We start from the raw sequence: 22177 nt of genomic DNA, 5'->3' as shown, positions 1-22177 counted from the left end.
ATTTTTTATTTAAGCATACTGGATTTGGGGTGTTTTTAATGTCTATCTGGTTTATAATTTACCTGGTCTAGATTCTGTATATACCAGGTATATATACTTGGTTTAGACTCTGTATATACCTAGTTTATATACCTGGTTTAGATTCTGTATGTACCTGTTTAATATACTTGGTTTAGTCTCTGTATATACCCGGTTATATACTGGGTTTAGACTCTGAATATACCTGTTTAACATACTTGGTTTAGACTCTGTACACCTGGTTTTGGTTTTGATTTGCCTTTAAGTTCGAATACGTGCAATAGCGTTCCTACATGTTTAGCCTATGTCTTTTTCCGTGATCTTCTTTATAACTGTAGAATAGTTTACCAAATACATACTACCAAATACAAAACAATTACTAACAAATACTACTTAATATCATCTTTTGACTATGAAAGATAGCCACGCAAATACGTGGAATACGCTCAGATACGCTCCAAAACAAAGATTGTAGCCCTAGCCACTAATATGTTCACATGCTTATCGGAAAAGGGCATAACTCCTTAAAAGACGGGTATGGCCCAAAAACTTAACACCAGATTTTAAAAAAAATATGTTAAAAACTGTAGCTTCTATCGCGTCCTATCACGTTCGTTTTATCATAATACAAGTTTCCTAAACGGTTCAGAACAATCTGATCAAAACTCTGGCCTCCAGCTGTGTGGACATGTAACGACGTTTATCTCCATTTCTCTCTCTATATAAAGAACTCTACAGATTACAATAAATCAATTCGGGATTAACTGTACGGTAAATCATTACAAAACAAACAATTATTGTGAAATTATAACATCGTCGCTTTGATCTAGGTAAAAACTATATAATATTCGATTCCATTGGATTGTATAATTGTATTGATTTGTTTAGTGGGGTTATAATTTTACGTTCCAGATAAAACCATATTGAAATATAATCGATTGTGTCAAAACTAAAATTAGTAATTTATATAGAGCTATTCCGTCATTAAAAATAATAACATATAACATCAATAATCCTATTCTGACTGAACTCAAAGAGGTGTAAACATGTATATACTTTAAATCTAGATTAAGAACAAGCACAATGTACTCTAAATCTAGACTAAGGACATCGATACCTTACATCTAGATATCTAGACTAAGGACAATGTACTTTAAATCTAGACTAAGGACGATTGACATCGATATATACCTTAAATCTAGACTAAGGACAATATACATGCATATACTTTAAATCTAAACTAAGAACACTGTGCATATGCATATAGATTTATATGCTTTAAATCTAGACTATGGACAATACACATCTGTATATGTTAAATTATTACTTTACCTTTGCGTTTAGTGCAGTAGTGTATGATCCAGTTTGGATAGCCACCAAATCATCACGGTGAGTTTCCATATTAGTCTACAATTACACACAAGGACATTTAAAGACAATCTGATTAAAACACAGACCCTATTTCGTTTCGTTTTTTATAGTTCAAAATTTCGTTTTACTTGTCTTTACTACACTAGGATCTGGAATAGTTGTTATCATTTACGTGTTCTGGATGATGGGAGTGTTTAGGCAATGAAACGGTCTGTTACTGCGAGCTTTTGGCGCGTGATGCATGGAACTGTGGGTAATCAGCTAGAAACATCAATGCTAATTGGTTAATCAAATGTCCGACGTTATAGGGTCAAAAGCCGCTCGTATGACCTCTGACGCGACCTATCACTACAACCGACCAAATCTTCATGTAGTGTAGGCCATCGGAAGTATAAAAGAACGAAACGAAATAGAGATCTATATTTTAATCCGACTGATTTCAAGAACTCGTTAATTTTCCTGTGAGTCTTGATGGCTCAGTTATTATGGTGTGAGCTCGCTTACCTAGGAGGTTTCGGTCTCGATCACCAGATTCTCCAGTGTGGTTTTGCATTGTCAGTGATGCAAAACGGACGACCAGGCAAGGGATGGCAGAAAAGTCGATGCCCGGGCATAAAAGTAGGATGTCAAAAACCATTCCATTTCATTCATTTTTAAACCAACGTGTATTAATGCTTACGTTTCCAAACTCACATATTTAACTAATAACATGAGCTAGAGCCCAAGTGAGCTGAATCGCCCATAGCCATAGAAATGAAATGGAGTTTAAAGTCCTACTGCTCTGCTCCGAACTGGGCTAATAAAGACGGGCATACGCCATACAGGGTGCTATGAGGGAAATTTTGCCCGGACAGCGGCACTACGGCCTAATCTTATATCGAATTCCAACAGTCAAGGGATCTTTTACAGGCACGCCAATGTGTACACGGGATTGGCTTTTCGTACCATCCGAACGACTAGACAGCTGTTCTTGTCAGGCCCTCCGTCCTGCATCACTGAAAAGGGGGAATCACGTTGGAAATTCTGGATGAACTTTTTCGGCCAATGCAGGAATTGAACACCCGATCTCCAGGCTAGCGAGCCAGCGGTGAGTTGGGTTAGGCTATCAATATTTTAATAATTTCAATTAGAAAATGTCTACATGTTCCATATCGTTCAAGTTAAAATTCCAAAGGCTATAGGTAATTCATTTGAACAAAGCAGAAGCACCAGATTCTACTAAAATGTATGAAGCCGAACTAACACTACCCAATTAAGTAGCTTGCCGATTGACTGGTTGAAATTCCTCACAGAGTGGTGAGGAAAAGTCTCTACGACCTGCTTGAAAAGGTAGAAATGTGCATATTTCCCCCACAAAGAAGTGAATAAAGGTATAGAAATACGGTTTATCGTCAAACAAATTAAAATTGGTTCATTTCGAGACTAACATGTGGTATATTTTATTTCAATAATTCACACGCAGGAGTCTTTAGCAGTGGACGACAATCAGAAAAACCCAACGAGGTTAGGCATACGACTCGTACTTCTCATCAAATGAAAGCATCTCATCGAAACCAAAACATGCCATACATTATAATTTAAAGTGCATGGGTTAGACCACTCTACCACCGAAACTTAAAATCATACCCAAATCGCCCAAAATAGGCAACACATATGAACGTTGCCGAAAGAAATCAAGAAGAACCCACAGCTACTAAAGTTACTAATTATGACATTGTCATATATTGTATCCCGGTGATAATATAAATAAACACACCTTGTCTGTGCCCACACCCAGTCCCGCTATAGCGGCGTTTAAGGCAGTGATAAACCCAGCCATATCAGCTCCTGCTACATTTTTATTTATCTGAAATATACAATAAAAAAGAATTACGTCCTAGTAGTTTCCAGGTTGCTTAAAAATTACGGGCGTGGGTAGGTGGCCGAATAGTTAACGCGTGGTTTCGTTCGATTCCCCGCTTCCACTGACAAGGAGTCGGGTCGCCTGTTCAGCCTCGTGGGTTTTCTCTGGGTGGTCCGGTTTCCTCCACTGCTGAAGAACCCTGCGCGCTAGCGAATTATTGAATGACGTAGTTTGTGTCGAGTGGACGTTAAACACCATTTCTCTCTCATACGATTTACGGTTACACAATGCAAAAACAAAGCAAATTATTAAAATACATGTCTATAATTCTGTAACAAGAAAGCAGTGGGACGTTAAACCCCATTTCATTTCATTTTATTTGTAACAAGAAAGATAAAGATGCATTATGTAAGATTTAGATAAAGAACTGGCCGTTCTTGCTATCATATACTTGAAAAATGAATATATAGAAAATTTCCTTAATGTTAATCTATTATAAGCCAAGTTATGACTATTTGTAGGGTTAGCGTAGATTGTTTATTATCGTAGCTAAGTCTTGATTATCCATTTTATCGTTAACATTTTAAATCTCGCTGGTGTTCAAAATCTATTTAAATCACGGCCATTCGATAGTCTAACGAGTTGATTTTAGGCCGTCCATACATAGTTTGTTTAAAGTCAATAAAGACCCGTAATACGCAGATGTAGCTCATACATAATGCATCTTTAATGAACATCATTTAAATCAAATTATATAATACATCTAAACAGTTTACAGAAGTAGGCTACAGACTTTCATTCAACAGGAAATGACGATTTGTATGTTATATATAATTGTGTCTGATCATTGATCCGAAGTTCATTGGTTCGACGCTGGACGGTCCCACGCCCGTAAGTCCCAGGTCTATTCGCCGGCTTATGAAGTATTTACACGATTTCCGAATAATCACCTTAAATATTTTAATATTTAAAACTATTGTAATCACGCTTTTAGACGAATATATAATGTAATAGACAACGTGAATTTGCCCCCCCCCCTCCGAATAAAAACCCAAACAAAAATAAAAACAAACAAACAAATAAACCCATCTAAGAATAAAATGTCCCACGAACACTCACCAGGGATCAGAATACCGTGTGTATTACCCTGGTAGTATCCCGCTTCGAAATCTGTTACAATTATAATAAGTCGACAGCTGTAGTATAATATATCGGCTGTATATAAAAACTGAGGTTAACGTAATTTACCCGAGGCTGTTCGGTGATCTGGCTACAGGCTCTAGTGGGTATCGTGCCGCAGACAGGGTATAGTTACCATTTCGCCTTCATTCGATTTAGAAGGACCTTTTTAAACAAGTTTATTTGGTCTGAAACTTGGTTGCACGTACTTACATAATATTGCCCCTACACCCGCCCAGTAATTTCCGCTGTGTAAATAATCCTTACCTCCGCATTATAGGTATCAAAATCCATGGCAGTAATGGACGCATTAAAGTCATTCAGGGTAGTTGTTAATGCAGCCGGAGTTAGATCGAAAGTACTAAAGTCAACAGCAATATTGTCTATTTCTTCTTGAATCTTTAATGTCTGAAATATGTAAATTCTGCGTGAGTTAACGATAGATATTGTAAGACACCACTTAACCGAATGACATACCTTACAACACTTGGACACCTATTTTACTTACATTAGTTATTTCATAAATTGTTTCAATGGCATTTAGTAATTGCTTGATAATGACTAGAGAAGCCTAGTCAAAACGTCGCTCAGTTATAAGTTGTGTATACTTGTATTCCATAGAATTGTGACCTGTATAGTTATTTTATCACATTGTATTTGATGCATTATGTACGATTTAGACACAGTCTTGGTCGTTCTTGCTATAATAGTTCAAAAATAGTTAATGAAAAATGAATATATTGAAAGTTTCAGTCACATTACTTTATTCTGATCGACGTTATGACTGTTTGAAGATGTAACACAGATCGTTATTATAGTAGCCAGGGTATTTGACAATAAGGGCTTTAGACTCGATTATTTAGCCATCCACGGGTCTAGAAAGTTGGTTATCTTGTCATGTGATTAAATGTTAAAATAATAATTTATGTAAGATTTGAAGCCCTCTAAACATAATATTGTTAGCGCTTTCTATAAATCTTATAACATTTCCAAACGCAAAATTAAATTTACCATTATTTAATCAAATGTTCCCTCGGTTCGTTCTAAACATTGTCCCAAAGACTAAAATCGGGCAAAAGTCAGACTGTGCTTATTATAACCGAGATGGATGCTTACTTACATCTTTATAATTCGTTATCGCTGAAAGGTCAAATGCCGATAGTTGATCAAGTTTGAAGGCATCATAAACTGATTTTCCAGCACCGCAATCCCTGAAATTATCAAAAGTAATAAACTACGAACATGAAATACCCACTTTTACTTTGGTAAGCTCTCAAAAAGGAAATAAGAAACATTTTTTAAATGCCAAAAACTCCGAACAATGTCTCTGAATATACACGATGATACAACCCCACTTCTTTTGATGTAAAGTTCTTTTGCAAGGAACCGCGTATGATCGGTTGGATTGGTCAACAAAAAACGAGGTTGAGAGTTCAGAACGCATGTTAGTTGAAATTCTCCATGTAAACTAACAACCTTGATGAATATTATTAATACGTACCTGTAAACATCACCTATTGTGATGTTTATACCTTTACCAAACACACTTTCTAAAGGATTACCAACACCAAATGCGTCTAACAGCTGTCAATTAACAAGAGGAAAACATATAATCAACTGTCTAGCCTTTCGTTTTATTGTTTTAGAAACTTCTAGCTGAAGTTACTTCCCTTGGTTACCAGTGGTTGCAAGTCAAGATATGCTCACATTTTGCAAGAGATGGATAGACAACCAACTAATAAAAGCGATTTTACGTAAAATCCAGAACGTTACGATCCGATACGCGCAAGTATCGAAAGGAGCCCAGGTCTTTGGGATACAAATTGGTCAACAACCTATTTTGCTTGCGGGGAGCGGCCATTTTGTTGGGCAGTTTCGGTTCGTTTTTCACGAAATGCGAACTCAACCGTCATGGTGTAACATTGATAAATTTAAACGTTTCATTAAATCGGATAAAAAAAATTGTGACCTTTAGGGGTTCCACAAGCTAAAAACGCGATTTTTTGTACAATCGGGGGCGGGGCATAATCCAGGAAGTACGGTTTGATATTCGTGATATGAACTAGGAATTGAAATAAAATGAAATGGGGTTTAACCCTCGAAGGCCCAAGTTACTTATCGTACCAATCTACACCAGCCTGGTTGATAATGACATCGATACACGCTATCGAGACAATTTGCTCCGGTAGCCACATTACCTGCACGTCATCTCATACAATGGTATACACGGGGACTCATTGTTTTGTCTCATCCGATCTCCAGACAAGGGTAAACTAAGCTGTAAAATCCCGTGGAACTTACTAATTATATACTCTGCCCTAGCTTTCCATATATAGGGTCTTGGGAGACAGCGAGTTTAGCTATAGCTTCAAGGGATATACATACTTCTGATACATTTCTCAACAAAGAGTGTATTTAACCTTACCGATAAGATCTTCTCGGGTTGAGTCAGTGGTTCACAGGCAAATTTTTCCATCGGTGCTCCTAGCGTAAACGAGAGTGTCGTAATAAACATCAACAGAGACGAAAATATAAAGATAAACCCAACAGATCTAAAAATAAATAAATATATGAAGCGATTAATGATCGGCATTTACGTTAAATGAATCATGGTCGACGACATATATTAAAAAAACATTATTTTGGTTTTCAAATTTCTGCCGCAGATGAAATATTCAGATGTTATTTGATGCTGTATTGCCTGTAATATCACTACTGTGAAAGCATGGCGTTAAACCACCAGTTACAGTGCTTAATGCAATCACGTCCAAATTTCGTATCCACCATATTTGATTTTAATGTATCGCTATGAATAGTTAATGAAAGCGTTCATAGCCGTTAAAATGGGGGCGGTACAAGAAATTGAATAACCAATTTTAATGTCACATGATACTGACGCTCTTCAATATGATTGGTCCAATTATTTACAGGTTTATTTAGTGTTTGTTGTTTAGCAGAACGGCTGTTTTTAAGTTTTATCGCCCCACATTGTTACGAAAAACAGCAGCTACACAATTTTGTTTTCTGTGTATTGTTTATTGCATTGGCCAAGAAAGTTTATAGGGATTTCTGTGTGGTTTCACCATGTCAGTGGTGCAAGGGACAACGTATACTCTTTCGGATGGGACGAAAAATCGAGGTACACATTGGCGTGCACGTAAGAGGGCCATTGTCAGTTGAAATTGGAATTCGATATAAGAGTAGGCGATAGTGTCGCTGTCCTGGGAAAATGTCCCTCCTAGCACACTGTATGGAGCAGGACAGTGGACGTTACAGCCAATTTCATTTCATTTCCATCTTATTTATGAATCAATGTACACCTGGATTATTGACACCTACGCCATAAGCATATTCCCTCCACAAGTCGACAAACGGCCCCGTTCTGTTGGCAGCGTGCTGGCGCTACTTCCACAGAAACCAAACGCTAATCCAAGTAATTGTAAAACAACAACCAAAGCTATGATACTTCCGATTCCGATACCAGCATACCACCTAGAAATAAAAAACAAAACAAAAGGGTAGACCATTTAAAATTTACAAACCCAGTTCATAACGTGTGTAAATCTCGGGGCTTTTGAATCTATCCATACGTGCCCATAAAGAGAGCCTAATCAACAGCGGCCATTTTTCCTTCTTCTTCTTTTTCTTCTTCCGGGTGACGTAGCCACGGTGGCTAAATGGGTAAGACGCTGGTTCGCTAGCCTGGAGGTCGGGGGTTCGATCCCTACATTGGCCGAGAAACTTCATCGGGATTTTCCGACGTGGTTTACCCTTGTCAGTGGGGTAGGACGGGGGGGGGGGGGGTCTGACAAGGACACCTGTCAAGTTGCTCGGATGGTTCGAAAAACCGAGGTCCCGTGTATACATTGGCATGCACGTTAAAGATCCCTTGGCAGTTGGAATTCGATTTAAAAATAGGCCACAGTGCCGCTGCCCGGGAAAAATTTGCCTCATAGCACACTGTATGGCGTCTTCATTAGCCCAGTCGAAGCAGAACAGTAAGACGTTAAAACCCATTTCATTTCATTTCATAGGGGCGACGCTCTTCGAAAAAAGTCCAAGACTCCGGCAATTCAAGTACGATCGACATGAACCTTGGCAAATTGAATTCTGATATGACGTTAGAATTCAAAGATGGCCGCGATTACGTCATGATAGGTGCATTGTTCTGCATTGTCCATAGTACGATCGTGTGTGCGTTAAACACTGAAAGGCTTCAGAGGGCTTCTTGAACACATTGTCTTTAATTATATGTTTATTTAAGAGAAACGGATTACTTGTATCGCTCATAAGTCGCCATCTGTTCACTGTAGTCAGTTACCGTAGTTTTGTATTGTGATAAATCCAGACTTCCAGCCGACTACAAAAAACCCATCAAAATATAAGTAGTTTAATATACAAAGTAATACAAAATACAAGTCCCGTCTACCTTTTAAAGAACCCTTGACAGACAGATTACAAGAAGAGTAGGTCGAGATACCGCTGTCCGGGGAAATTTCGTCTCAACGTACACTGCACAGAGTGTGTCCATCGTCATTAGCCTAGTTGAGTCAGAAAGGTAGGACGTAAAACCCCATTTCATTAAAAACATACAAGCAGTTTAATATATAAATGTAAAGCAATACTTTGTCCGCAAATAAGAACAGATGTGCCATAAAGAATGACATACTCCACCTTAGGGTACGACACCTGTCACAACTTATCGCTAAATGCAATGGCTTTTTATTTCCACAAATAAGAACAGATATGCCATAAACTCCACCTTAGGGTACGACACCTGTCACAACTTATCGCTAAATGCAATGGCTTTTTATTTCGATTTTGGCCAGTCTGTGTTCCCTCTGTAAGTGATGCATGGCGGCGGGCCTGGCAAATAGCGCCATTATAATCATTGGTATGGAAGGAAAACCGGGGGTCCCATGTCGTGTACTCATTGGCGTGCCAGTAAAAGAACCATTCAGTTGGACATAGAATTGTAGACCGTAGCCCCACTGTACAGGCAAAATGTCCATCATACCAAAATGTATGACATAAGACCGTCTCTATTATTCCGGTTAAAGCATAAAAGTAGGACGGTAAACTGCTTTTCGTTTCATTTCGTTTAGACTGAGAAATAAGGATAGTCGTTACAAAGCAGAAAACTTACGTCACTCTGGAATTTTTCGATCTCTGCTATTATTGGTGCTATCTCTGATTGGAAAGAAACAAGATTGTTTTTGACCACTGGAAAGATAGAAACGCACAAACATTATTCGTAATAATAAACGGTCAAAGCCTCATTGAGTCAATTTAGCGCAATATGAATTCCTTGGGAACTACAATATTGGGAAAGACGTGTCCCTAAAAGGGATACCATTAGAAATAATTCAACCCGTTCAGTATTTGCAAAGATATGTTGAATTGAAATTTCGCAGATCGATGCTGCTTCTTAAAGTAATAAGAGCCGCCATTTTTTTTACAAACATAATTCATGATCCTGTTTGAAATCCAATTGAATCTAAGCCGGGGTATTATCTAGCGTTTGTATTTTAGATTAAACATACATTATGCAAGCGCTAAATCTGTCTATTGCAGGTCTTTCTTTAGGCCTGGAATGTTTTCTAAATTATTAATTAGACATTATTAAATCAACAGTCGAAGGCATCGGATTTCTCCCATATTGAATAGATTATAACAGTTCAGCCATACTATGATTTAAGCTAAAAATGGAGGAGCGAGACTTAGCTTCGAACAACCAGTACGGTGGTTGAAATTATTACACACGTCTTGTCAAACCTTCATAGGCTAATATCTTCGCTAGCAATAGAGTAATTTGAATGAAATTTTAAAATTATTCATTTTACATTATGTATTTTCGAACTATTATAGCAAGAATGGCTAGCTCTTTATCTAAATCTTACATAATGTATCTTTAAATCGTGAGAAATTTGATATTTTAGCGAAAAATACAAATGACGCATCTTTACTTTAAGCGAACGACAACCGAATAAGATTAAAATTCTACCTGCAACAACACCTGCATCTGTTATTCCTGTATCAACTTTCCCAACGATTCCGTCAAATTCAGTTCTTGCCTGGAAAATATATCTAAGATCAAAATTGTCACTTAAAATGGAAAGAATGAGAAATTGGGTTTAACTTACCTCCATACAAACTGTGTCATTTCGGGACTAACATATGGTACAGCTTTATTTCAATAATTCGCTTTTACTAGGGATCTCCGCAGTGCGAGGAAACTATAGGATCTTGAGAAAACCCACGAGGTTCGACAGGCGACCCTACTCCTTGTGGTCGAAACTACACAACGCCATGACAGACCTTATAATCGGCAGTACACGCGTTAGACCACTCGGCCATCCAAACCCGCTATCCAGTAAGCGTTGATCCAAGTGTCCACCCACTTTAACCCGCGGAACTAAAAGGAGAAAGCGTAGCAGCAAAAAGAAATCTAAAGTACTTGTGATGGGAGCGTATGTATAGTCATATTATTTCCAAGTGTTTGCTCACGTAAACACCCTCAACTAAAAGGAGAAAGCGTATCATCTAAAGTTCTTGGAATGGGAGGGCCTACAGCTCCATAAATTATCTCAATTTATGTAAGCACACGTATCTAAAAGGAGAAAGCGTATCAGCTGAAAGAAATCTAAAGTACTCGGAATGGGAGCGTCTACAGCTCCATAAATTACCCCCATGTGTACATTCTCGTAACTAAAAGAAGAAAGTGTATAAACTTTAAAAAATCTAAAGTACTTGGGACGGGAGCGTACAGCTCCGTATAGCCTTATTACATCTATGCGTCCATCTACCAAAACACCGCAAATAAAAGAAGAAAGTCAACTAAAAGAAATCTAGAGTACTACAGCCTGATTACTACCTTTCCGTAAAACCCGGTGTTATAGGTCATTGCTTTTAGTGTCGAGATTAGAAATCTCAATGATCATGTGATGTACATACTAATTTCGAAGACAAATCGAAAGAAAATTATGAATGTGTTTATGAGGTGTGAATTACGTCAAACCTGGTCTTTAGAAAATAAATCAAATATTGCTTAATCCTTTAAAGTATAATGACGAACGGTATAGTTTTATAAATTTATACTCACCGCTTGTACATCGGCAGTTAAGTCTTCGTCTTTAATTTTGTCAACTTCTGTTCTTATAGGAGCTGTGTTAATCTAAAAAAAAACCAAGATACTATGATATATAAAGAGATACAAGATACCATGATATTACACGGAAATACAATTAAAGATACATGATATCAAACAAGATACCACGAAATCACACAAGATATCATGATATTACACGGAAATACAATTAAAGATACATGATATCAAACAAGATACCACGAAATCACACAAGATATCATGATATTACACGGAAATACAATTAAAGATACATGATATCAAACAAGATACCACGAAATCACATAAGATACCATGATATCACGCAGAAATACAAAATACCGGGTTATCACACAGAAATACAAAATGTTATGATATCTCACAGAAATACAAGACACCGTGATAATATACATAAAAGATATACCATGATATCATACAGAAATACAAGACACCGTGATAATATACATAAAAGATATACAATGATATCATACAGAAATATAAGACACCGTGATAATATACATAAAAGATATACCATGATATCATACAGAAATACAAGACACCGTGATAATATACATAAAAGATATACCATGATATCATACAGAAATGGGGTACATAATGTAACACGAAAAATGTAACAGGTATTGTGTTTCTTGTGCCATTTTGGGGATTGGGCTGATATCAACATTGACATTTTTGGTTTTTCAAAAGGTCAAGATTCATCTTCGTACTTAGGCCAAAAATAATTTTAAAATTTCTATATTTAGTAAAACATTTACCTTGGTTGTGTCAATTGTAGGTGTTAGACCAGATTCAACCGGGAAGCTGGTACAGCTGCCACACGCAGTCCTGGTAGATTCGTAACTACTTATCCAAGAATTTATTTCACCTTCAAAACTTGAAAAAGTCGAGTTGAAGGCTTTCACGTCTGTTTCAACTGTATCAAACTGAGTTACGACATTTGTGCGATCTGTAACATAACAGTAGTAACATAACTAGCATTAAACATACATTATGCAAGAGCTAAATCTGTCTATTGCAGGTCTTTCTTTGGGCCTGAAATGTTATCTAAATTATTAATTAGACATTAATTAACCTATCCAGACCATAATCAACTCTAGATGGCATCTTTAGTGGATTATGAGCCGATTTGCTGCATAATTTTCCTTCACGATTTAACGATTAAATGGATAATCGAAACTATGATGTTTATCGTACTGACTTTAGTAATGATGGTCGAGGCTAGGCGGAAATTTCAATCGCTTAGTTCTCGGTTCATAGTGGATCAATTTGAATGAAATTTTCAGCAAAGTGCCTTTACATTATCTAGTTTTTAACTATTATAGTGAGAATTGCCAACTCGTTATCGAATCTCCCATAATGTATCTTTCACGTAAAATAACATTGATATAACATTAACATTATTGGATCTTTCAAATGATAATATAAACATTCACCTGTTTGTAGATTGTCCACTTGAGTGAATAGATTATTCACATTTAATTGCTGGTCAAATCTATCTCTTACAGGAACGCTGACCAGTACACCAGTATCTGCAAGAATACAATCATCCATTAGATATACAGATTATACAGATTTTGTTTACTGTCTCTAAATAATCCATGATTGACGAGCCATCGGGATATTCCGGCAAAATTTTCCTCATATTATGTTACATGGCGTATGTCCGTCTTCATTTGCCTGCACTCGGCAAACCTCAGCAGGCTCCGGTACCCTACATCTAGCCTCGGCTGTATGGAAAATTCCGTCATTAGAACTACTTTTAAGTTCCCGGATGACAAATAACGGCGCCCAAAAAGACGCATGTCAATGTCTGGAGCTGTTTTCCTTTCAAGTTTATCCGATTTTCTTTAAACAAAGTAGAATTTTGTCGTGGACACTCTACACACTCTTCGAACAATGTCATTTTTAGAACTTCTTTCTAAAAAGCGGAAGTTTTTCTGATAAGTAAACCGATAGCCGCATCGCAATTGTAAGTACATATCACTTACTATCATACATCCGAGGTTAGATGTATGATATAGGAATCTACCGAGGTTTGCCGAGTGTATTTGCCTGGTTTATGCAGAAACGTAAGACGATAACCTTCATTTCATTTTAGGTGCCACTGCGTCTCACTTAGAGTCGGTCGTTGTTTTGGCAGACCAAGTTCCACGTGGTTTCCCATTGTCAGTGGTACAGGTAGAAGGGTCAGTGTCTAGTCGTACGAATGGTACGAAAAACCTAGGTCTTGTGTCAAGCTGGTATGTACATAAAAGAACCATTGGTGGTAGGAATTCGATAAAGGGTAGGCCAAAACGCCGCGATCCTAGCAATATTTCACCAAAACCACACTTCATAGCATATGTGCTTCTTCAATATCCCCGTTGGTGCAGAAAACTAGGACGTTAAACCCTATATGATTTTATTTAAAATATTAATATAATGTACTTACTATCTAAATCTCTTTTAACAACATCTAGTGCAAAATTTACATCCGTAGACAAAATGCGTTTGATTTGCTGAAAAATATACAAACAAAACATCCCCGAAAAAATTCTCGATAAAATGCTAAAATATTTCGAAATTAAATCGTTTCTACGCGTTTTAAAAACCTTTAATTGAATAAATGTTAGAATAAGTGCTAATAAATTCTTTAAAAACATGTACCGGCGAACTATGAACCTGAAACTGAGTATGACGTCATCACAGCCATATTGCAAGTGTCATATCAAATATCCAAGTTCGTCAGTCGATGCGCAATTGTCGAAGGAACAATAATACCAAGTATCATGTCAACAGTATATAAACTGGCAGGGCTTTATAGGCTTTCTTCGAAGAGTCTCGCCGCCAAGAACAACAAAAACAAGAACAACAGGATATGTAGTGGACCCTAGTCCAAAAATGACCACATTCAACCAATTAAACTTATTTTTCATTTTTTTATCTAGCTTTTTACACCATCTTCCCTTTGGAATAAACAGAAGATTGGGCGGCAAGGTATTGCAAAATGTGACCGACGAGGAACGATATGTTATCAATATGCATATTATACTACATGTCATATCTAGATTTTAAATGATTTCACGAAAAAAAATAAAAAAATAATGAAACTTTCACAAATGAGCGTGATACAATCACAAAGCCTATTACACATGTTAAAGTAATAAAATAATATATCAATGCATGCTAATTCGCAATGTACATATGGCATGAAAGTTTTTTTTTTACTCAGATGAGGGGCTTTTTTTTTTTTTTGCTTCTTTACGTTTTTAACAAGGGATATAAAATAATGTCTATAATCAATCTTACTCTTACATCAATGTATTGGAACTCTTACTTTGATCAATTTACTGGACAACATTACTTACATCAATGTACTAGACACAGCTACGTAAATCAATGTACTGGACAACCTTACTTACATCAATGTACTGTACAATCATACTTACATCAACGGTGTTATCGAGATACACACTGATGTCATCCACATTATTACCAAATGTATCATCATATGTATTTAGAGCTGTTGACATCTGGTCATTAGTCACATAAACACACGCACATCCAACTCTGTCAAATATAAAACAGTCGACGCAAAAACAAATAATTGATAAATAAATTTATTTGTCTACGCCAAAGTGTACACGGGTGAACCCAACTTTTTGTACAATCGAACGAGCAGAGACCTTCCTTGCCAGGTCATCCGCCCTGCACCAATGACAGCATGTTCCTGAAACAACGACTGCGAGTTTCACAACATCTGGTCGTTGCTTGTTTACTTCACAATTTCGAACTTATAGCTATGTTATCTACAGACACGTGAGCAGTAGCGTCCAATCAGAGGTAGTGACATCGCGACCTCCACGGAAACCTTGACATTGAATGAACCTTGAACTTTGCAACTCGATTATCACAGGTAGACATTTTAGCTTGAAAGCCATAGACTTGGTATTCGCGACGATCGAGGAATCTGATAGGCTCCAACCCATTGCTCCAGTTATCTACAATTAATGTCCTACTTTCACTTTCTAAAACAACTGCTGTCAGGTCACATTTGAGGCGTTCACCTAGCTAACAAACTTTCGAAGTGCTCTTATGTTTCTTGGTTGTGAGGTGGACCTGTTTGAGGTATATGTTTGGGAGAGATGTTTTTTTCGTGTCAGTGTTTCATCTTACCATGTTAAAATTATTAATTATTATTCTTCAAATGCGTGTTTTTATGAGAAATTAAAGTTAATATATTCTTTAAGCGTTTGAGACTTATGCCGTAAAAACAATGAGAACCAATAAAATGACGCTGTCAATTACCTACGTTTAATGTCCTACTTTCACTTTCCAGAACAACTTGAGGCATTCAGCTAGCTAACAAACTTTCACTGTGCTATTATGTTTTTTGGTTGTGAGTTGGACCTGCTTGAGGTATATGCTTGGGAGGGATGTTTTTTCGTGTCGATGTTTCATCTTACCATGTTAAAATTATTAATTATTATTCTTCAAATGCGTGTTTTTATGAGAAATTAAAGCTAATATTTACTTTAAGCGTTTGAGACTTACGCCGTAAAAACAATGAGAACCAATAAAATGACGCTGTAAACAATACGTCTGCATGATGTCGATGGAGACTGCGTTTGCATCATCTTCCCACCACACTGTCCGCAGCATCGAAAGCAGCAAAAGCAACAACCAATTATTGGAAAGATGATCATAAACAAGATACCAATCACCAAGCATATTGCAAAACCAATAAAATGCAGAGCCACCTGAAACAGTTAAACAAATCAGCTTTATTGGAGGATTAGGATAGTCTAGTGGTCTAGAGTGTTGCGCTTCGAGCTCTACCTGGTAATGGTCCTGGTTTCGACCATTGTGTTAGCGTATGTAGCTTGGAGATAGGGGCGCTCTCTCATCCCCAAGGATTTACACCCGTTACTCCGGTTTCGTCTCTCTCACTGCTCATTTCGGTAGAAGCGGAGTCTAAACCCTACCGACAGCAACACACTTTAGTACAAATTAAACAGTTGGTTGAAGATCTAGTGCAAGCGGAAAACAGACTATGATGTAATTAGTCAAGGGTTGAGTTGCAATGATCAGTTTATGAATCCTGGATTTTCTTAAATTTAAAATATTAAATGCTAAATATCAAGGACACAGCCAGCATTTTCTGGCGGGGCTTGTTATGGAGGGGTTTGGAGAAGAGGCTGCTTTGGTATAAAATTGGAGAGGGGGGGGGGGTGCTCCCCGATGAAAAATTTGTTTTCATTGAGTATTATGCATTTTCTCAAATAAAAAATCTCATCACGGTAATACCATTCCAAATATGAAGTTTCGGCGATAGGAATTTAAAGGGAGAGAGAGAGAGAAATGGGTTTTAACGTCCACTCGACACAAACTAGGTCATTTCGGACTAACATATGGTTTAATTTTATTTCAATAATTCGCTTGCGCGTAGGGGTCTTTAGCAGTGGGAGAAAACCGGAGGACTCGGAGAAAACCCACGAGGTTGAACAGGCGACCCTACTCCTTGTCACGTACAACCGGGGATTCGAAACCACGCCAGTCGACTCAATGACAGACTTTATGATACAGCGCGCGCACGCTAACGATTCAGCCATCCAACCCCCCGGAATTTAAAGGAGCCAAGTCTCTAACTCAATATTCTATATAATATTCGATATGAAAGACATGTATTAGAACGAAATATTGGTCCCTGTCAATCCATATTGATGTTGTTATGTTGCCATGAAAATGTGGGATCCTAATATCTAATATTTAAGACACAATGAACATTTTAAAATCCGTAGAGGAGTCGTGTACCCTATCGTTTTGGGAGCAAAGGGAATGAACAATGAACAACATTATTCTAAATTACAATGTGTCAGTAAATAGTAATGGCTGTTTTACAAATGATAAAAAAAAATGATAATAAAAAAACTGCAAAGAATGGGTGAATAGGCATAAACGATTGTGTTCAGTTAGAAATTACAATGAAATTACAAAATCCATGAAATACGAAACTAAAACCTACCGACTGAGGATCGTCGAGGGGGTTTTCCTTCTTTACTATTCCAATAATAAAATCTGTGAAGTACAAAAAATATAAGTGAGAAATAATGTAGGCCTATACAAATCTGCAGCATGGTAGGTAGATGCCCACATCAATTCGTCCAAGGTGCACCAGATTCTGCTTAATATAAAGGTGATCGTACAATGCTGCAGACTGCGCTACATTAAAAGAAAACCTATAGGGTGCCGGAAATAACGGTGGTAGAGATTGGGGTTCGGTGAGTAATTAGGATAATTGTTCTACGACAAACTGCGTTACATTAAAAAAAAAAACCTGTAGGAGACCGGAGGCAACGATGGAGTTCGATCAGTGATCACGGATATAAAATCACCAACAACACCACATTCGACAAAAAAATCGACAGTAAATCCCACCATTCCATACTGTGAGAACTGTGCGTTTGACGAAAGAAATAATGATTTTTAATGAGCCTATACAATGCTAAAATACCTATCACACTGAACTGTTATCAATACCTTTTTAACTAACCCTAAATTAAATCAAATTTCTAATATAATCAAGAGCACCCTATTATTAAAAAAATATGCATGAACAATGGACTGACTTGTATAAAACATGTAGTATGATTATGACTGTTGAATTATGGGATGTTTTGTAAGTTGCTGTAAAAAGCCTTCACACGGAAGACCATTAGTGCGTAAGATCATTAGTAGGGAAGACCATTTTTGGGTAAATCAAATTCTGATTATCTTCTGATTACGAGTTAACTATCTCGTAATTACGAGTTAATAGAGACCTTCATTGTAGGTACGAAAACGTCATCGGTTCATGTGTACTTGTGACAACATCCTATGAAACTGGATTCACGCTGGCGTGTATACGAATCTGTTACTCGTGACATATATTAAAAGTACGTATGTGCAGTGTTCATTGTGGAACATGTGCTGAAATGCAAAATACTGTTTGTTTGTTTTGCATGTGCCAAAAAATAGATTTAAAACTTTCCGTTGACAAGTTGAAAGTTTAACTTGAATAATTCTTAGTTGTTTAAAAATATCTAATAATCTTAATACTCAGTATGTATTGTCCAATAATTGGTAAAAGTTGTAATATGTTCGATTATCTGAATAGAAATAAAGCATAATTTTAGATATGATTATAGATCGGATTGCAAAACCGATGTGAACGAAAATGGAGACGTGAACGAAAACGGAAACGAGCATATTTTCCTTTTCATGTTGGTTTTCGTTTCGATTGTCATTATTATCTCGATATTACGATATAGTTAACTCGTAACTACATAAAATATACTGATCATATCGTAATGGTGAGTTAACTATATAATTCGACATTTCCAGATAATCAGAGTAATTTTATTTAATTCTGTTGACCCTAATCGACTTCCATACTACCACGTAAAAGATTTATTGGATTTAAAAGGATTTAAAAGGATTTCTGGTCTACATACCAGCATTCTTGTTGAAACTACCCAACACTGAACCAATAAAACTCCTAGCGAAATCATACATGGGTCCAAGTCCACTATCGTCGTAAGCAGCGTCTGTTTTGTAGTGTTTTCCGGATGGTACATCCGACCAAAATATATTACTGTTACTATCAGCCGTATTAGATTCAGTGTCCGTTAAAGTCGCGGGTGTTAAAACAGGATCAGGTGCCAAACATTGATCAAATAGAAGTAAAACTACTGCCAAACTAAATATCCTCATCCTGATTTTTGAGTATTTGAACCTTTTGTTAAATTCCTGAAAGAAAAGCAAATTACAGTAAAACCAAAGCATAATAAAACCGCTGATTGTCATTTGATCAGTATCTCCGCAAAGATGTTGATAATTTAACATTTAATTAAGAAAGTCAATATATCAAGAGTAGATAATCTCCTGGCATCGATTCAATCGGATTAGAAAGAGGATTATCAGAGGATTTTAGCCTGGCCAACACGTATAGGTGGCGATGGCTTGATCATATTATTATTAAATTCACCACATCTTTGTAAATAATAACGGAAATGATCGATTTTTTGAACTTATAACATTTTTAGAGATTCAACGTTCATAATATTCCTAAAAACCACAGTTTGTCTTAGAATACATATACCTTTAGCTCAACGACAAATTGACAGATATGTCGCAAAATATTCACATATTCTAATCTGAACACCCCGATACGGCCAACGGACTAGTAATTGAGATGTCAATGTTTGAATAATATAACAACTTGTTTTTCAATGATTTGGTCCCTTAAAAAAAAAAAATATCAATATCCATCCATAAATGGTTCAAATCTGTTCAGTATATACAAGGATATGACCGATTAAAAAACTCCATCGATCTATGCTTCTCCTTATGTAATAAGACGGCCCACCATCTTGTTTTTTTGCGGCGAATGAAATTGATGGGCCTGTTTTAACCTGTTTGATGCTTTCTTAATTGAATATTAAAGATACATTATGTAAGAATAGATATAGAGCTGGTCCTTCTTGCTATGCTGATAATTACAGTCAAATTAATTGACCCTGATCCTCGTGATCGTCGTTAGAAGAACAGTGTAGCCTTGATTGTCATTGCTACCGTTTTTAAAATAATAAACAAAGTCTCGATTATCCCCTTTTACGGCAACCGCACCAACCGAACAACGTATTTAAATCTATTGAAAATCTAGACTATACGATGGCATCGAGGTTTGATTATGGTCTTGGTAAGTTAATTAATGTCTAAGGCCTAAAGAAAGGCAGATTTAGGTTTTGAATTATGTCTGATTAAATAATCAATGTGTGTGTGTATCTTAGCGTGGATTAAGCCATGCGAAATCTGATAATATCCAAAGAATGAAACTCACACATTGTGACTTAAACTAGGAATTAACATCTAGTAGATATATTATTTATTGTTCTATGATCCCTTCTGTAGTGTAGTTTACATATTCCAGAAAATCAAACATTGAGGATAAAATTCATATTCAAACAAAAGAGAAACAAGAATTGACAATCGGGGAAAATCTTTTTTTTTCTTGCATTCTATAATCCCTTTATTCCAGAAAATATAACATTCCGGATACAAACCATAATTTTAAAAAAAATCAAACATTGTCTAAGGGTCTTAAAAGTAACAAAACATATCCAATCTGACCACACACCACTCACCTACGAATCGATATAAAGAATTTCAAGTTAGGTTTAAGTTGCGGCTTAATATTATGATATTAGGAAGAGAATTATTTTTTTTTCAATTAACTAATTCCAGATTGTCATTTTCTCTGCGATTCTTGAACTACACTATAATCCGAACATTTAATCTTGATATACTTATATATCAGCTAGCCTGGAGGTCGGGTGTTCGATCCCTGCATTGGCCGAGAAAGTTCATCCAGATTTTCCGGCGTGGTTCCCCCTTGTCAGTGATGCAGGACGGAGGGCCTGACAAGGACAGCTGTCTAGTCTTTCGGACGAGACGAAAAACCGAGGTCCCGTATATACATTGGAATGCACGTAAAAGATCCCTTGGCAGTTGGAATTCGATATAAGAGTAGGCGATAGTGCCGCTGTCCGGGCAAAATTTCCCTCATAGCACACTGTATGGCGTATGCCCGTCTTCATTAGCCCAGTTTAGGAGCAGAACAGTAGGACGTTAAACCCCATTTCATTTCATTTCACTTATATATGAACGAGATTTAAACTCTTACCTTTTACTTCTATATCAGTCACTAAATATAACTGTATGTATGTTAATGTTAAATATTCTACTATTGAACAGTTTGTTACTTACAATACTATATATTTATTTGAATTGGTACGTCACGTACAGGTATGCCGGTACAAGGTAAAGAAACGTACAATGCGTGTATGTCTTTTTACCATATACTCTCTACCTAGTATTATTCAAGTTGAAAACAAACTTACCTATACAATTTCACTATTATATACGTATGGACTGATCAAACCTCTTTATTCAATAAATATTAGTCAACAATTGCCAAGATACAGTAAAGTAACGCGTGACGTATTGTACCTGTGACAAGTTATTGTTCGGGATCATTAATTCATTTTTTACCAACCCAAAACGTAAATGACGACAATTGCATTAAAAATTTTGTATATATAATACTTAAGGAAATGTCATTCATTCAGTAGAAATGTAGCCATGAGTCATAAGCCATTAATAAACTGCAATATCGCACCATCCCAGGGCATCAAAGGAAGGGCGCGCGATACAATTTTTGTCCATTTCCGAGAAAGACCGTATGGATTTTCCAACCTAGTTTCCCCTTGCAGCAGGGAATGGATAAGAAAGGGGTCTAGTTGTTGGGGTGATGAAAAACCGAGTCCAAACATTGACAAAATTCGATAAATAGTAGGGCTAGGCAGAAACGCTGCCTGGGCAAAAATTCGCTAACACTTTAACTACACACTGCATGTCTAATGTCGGTCTTCATAAGCCAAATGTTCGATCCCGGCGTTGGTCGAGAAAGTGGGTCGAGCTTTTCCGGCGTTGTTTCCCTTTGCCAATGGTGCGGGACAGGGGCAGCTGTCTAGTCTTTCGGATGGTACGAAAAAACGAGGTCCGTGTACACATTGGCGTGCACATAACAGATCCCTTGGCAA

General features: G+C 36.9%; 1 protein-coding gene across 1 annotated transcript; it reads right to left on the bottom strand.

The window, feature by feature from the left end:
• Window positions 1–4636: 4636 nt before the first annotated feature.
• LOC126815284 (prominin-1) lies at window positions 4637–21344 on the bottom strand. Its single transcript, XM_050540849.1, has 17 exons — window positions 21259–21344; window positions 19028–19322; window positions 17560–17612; window positions 16089–16294; window positions 14984–15104; window positions 13987–14053; window positions 12989–13084; window positions 12311–12501; window positions 11514–11585; window positions 10416–10485; window positions 9558–9634; window positions 8689–8771; window positions 7751–7903; window positions 6837–6963; window positions 5913–5995; window positions 5532–5622; window positions 4637–4819 (listed from the first exon to the last, which is right to left on the bottom strand). The coding sequence occupies exons 2-17, from the start codon at window positions 19284–19286 to the stop codon at window positions 4637–4639; spliced, it is 1932 nt and encodes a 643-aa protein (XP_050396806.1). The 5' UTR covers window positions 19287–19322; window positions 21259–21344.
• Window positions 21345–22177: the final 833 nt, after the last annotated feature.

The sequence above is a fragment of the Patella vulgata genome, chromosome 3, assembly GCF_932274485.2.
Source record: "Patella vulgata chromosome 3, xgPatVulg1.2, whole genome shotgun sequence".
Classification (NCBI taxonomy): domain Eukaryota; kingdom Metazoa; phylum Mollusca; class Gastropoda; family Patellidae; genus Patella; species Patella vulgata.
Note: the sequence above shows the minus strand (reverse complement) of the source record. Positions and strands in the feature narration are given on the sequence as shown.

Excerpts from the sequence above, each read along its gene's own strand:
- LOC126815284 (XM_050540849.1), bottom strand. The coding sequence starts at position 19,286 with ATGAGGATATTTAGTTTGGCAGTAGTTTTACTTCTATTTGATCAATGT. Across the intron at positions 12,502-12,988 it reads AGTGGACAATCTACAAACAG|ATCGCACAAATGTCGTAACT; the intron begins GTGAATGTTTAT and ends GTTATGTTACAG. Across the intron at positions 7,904-8,688 it reads GCGACTTATGAGCGATACAA|GTGGTATGCTGGTATCGGAA; the intron begins GTAATCCGTTTC and ends TTTTATTTCTAG.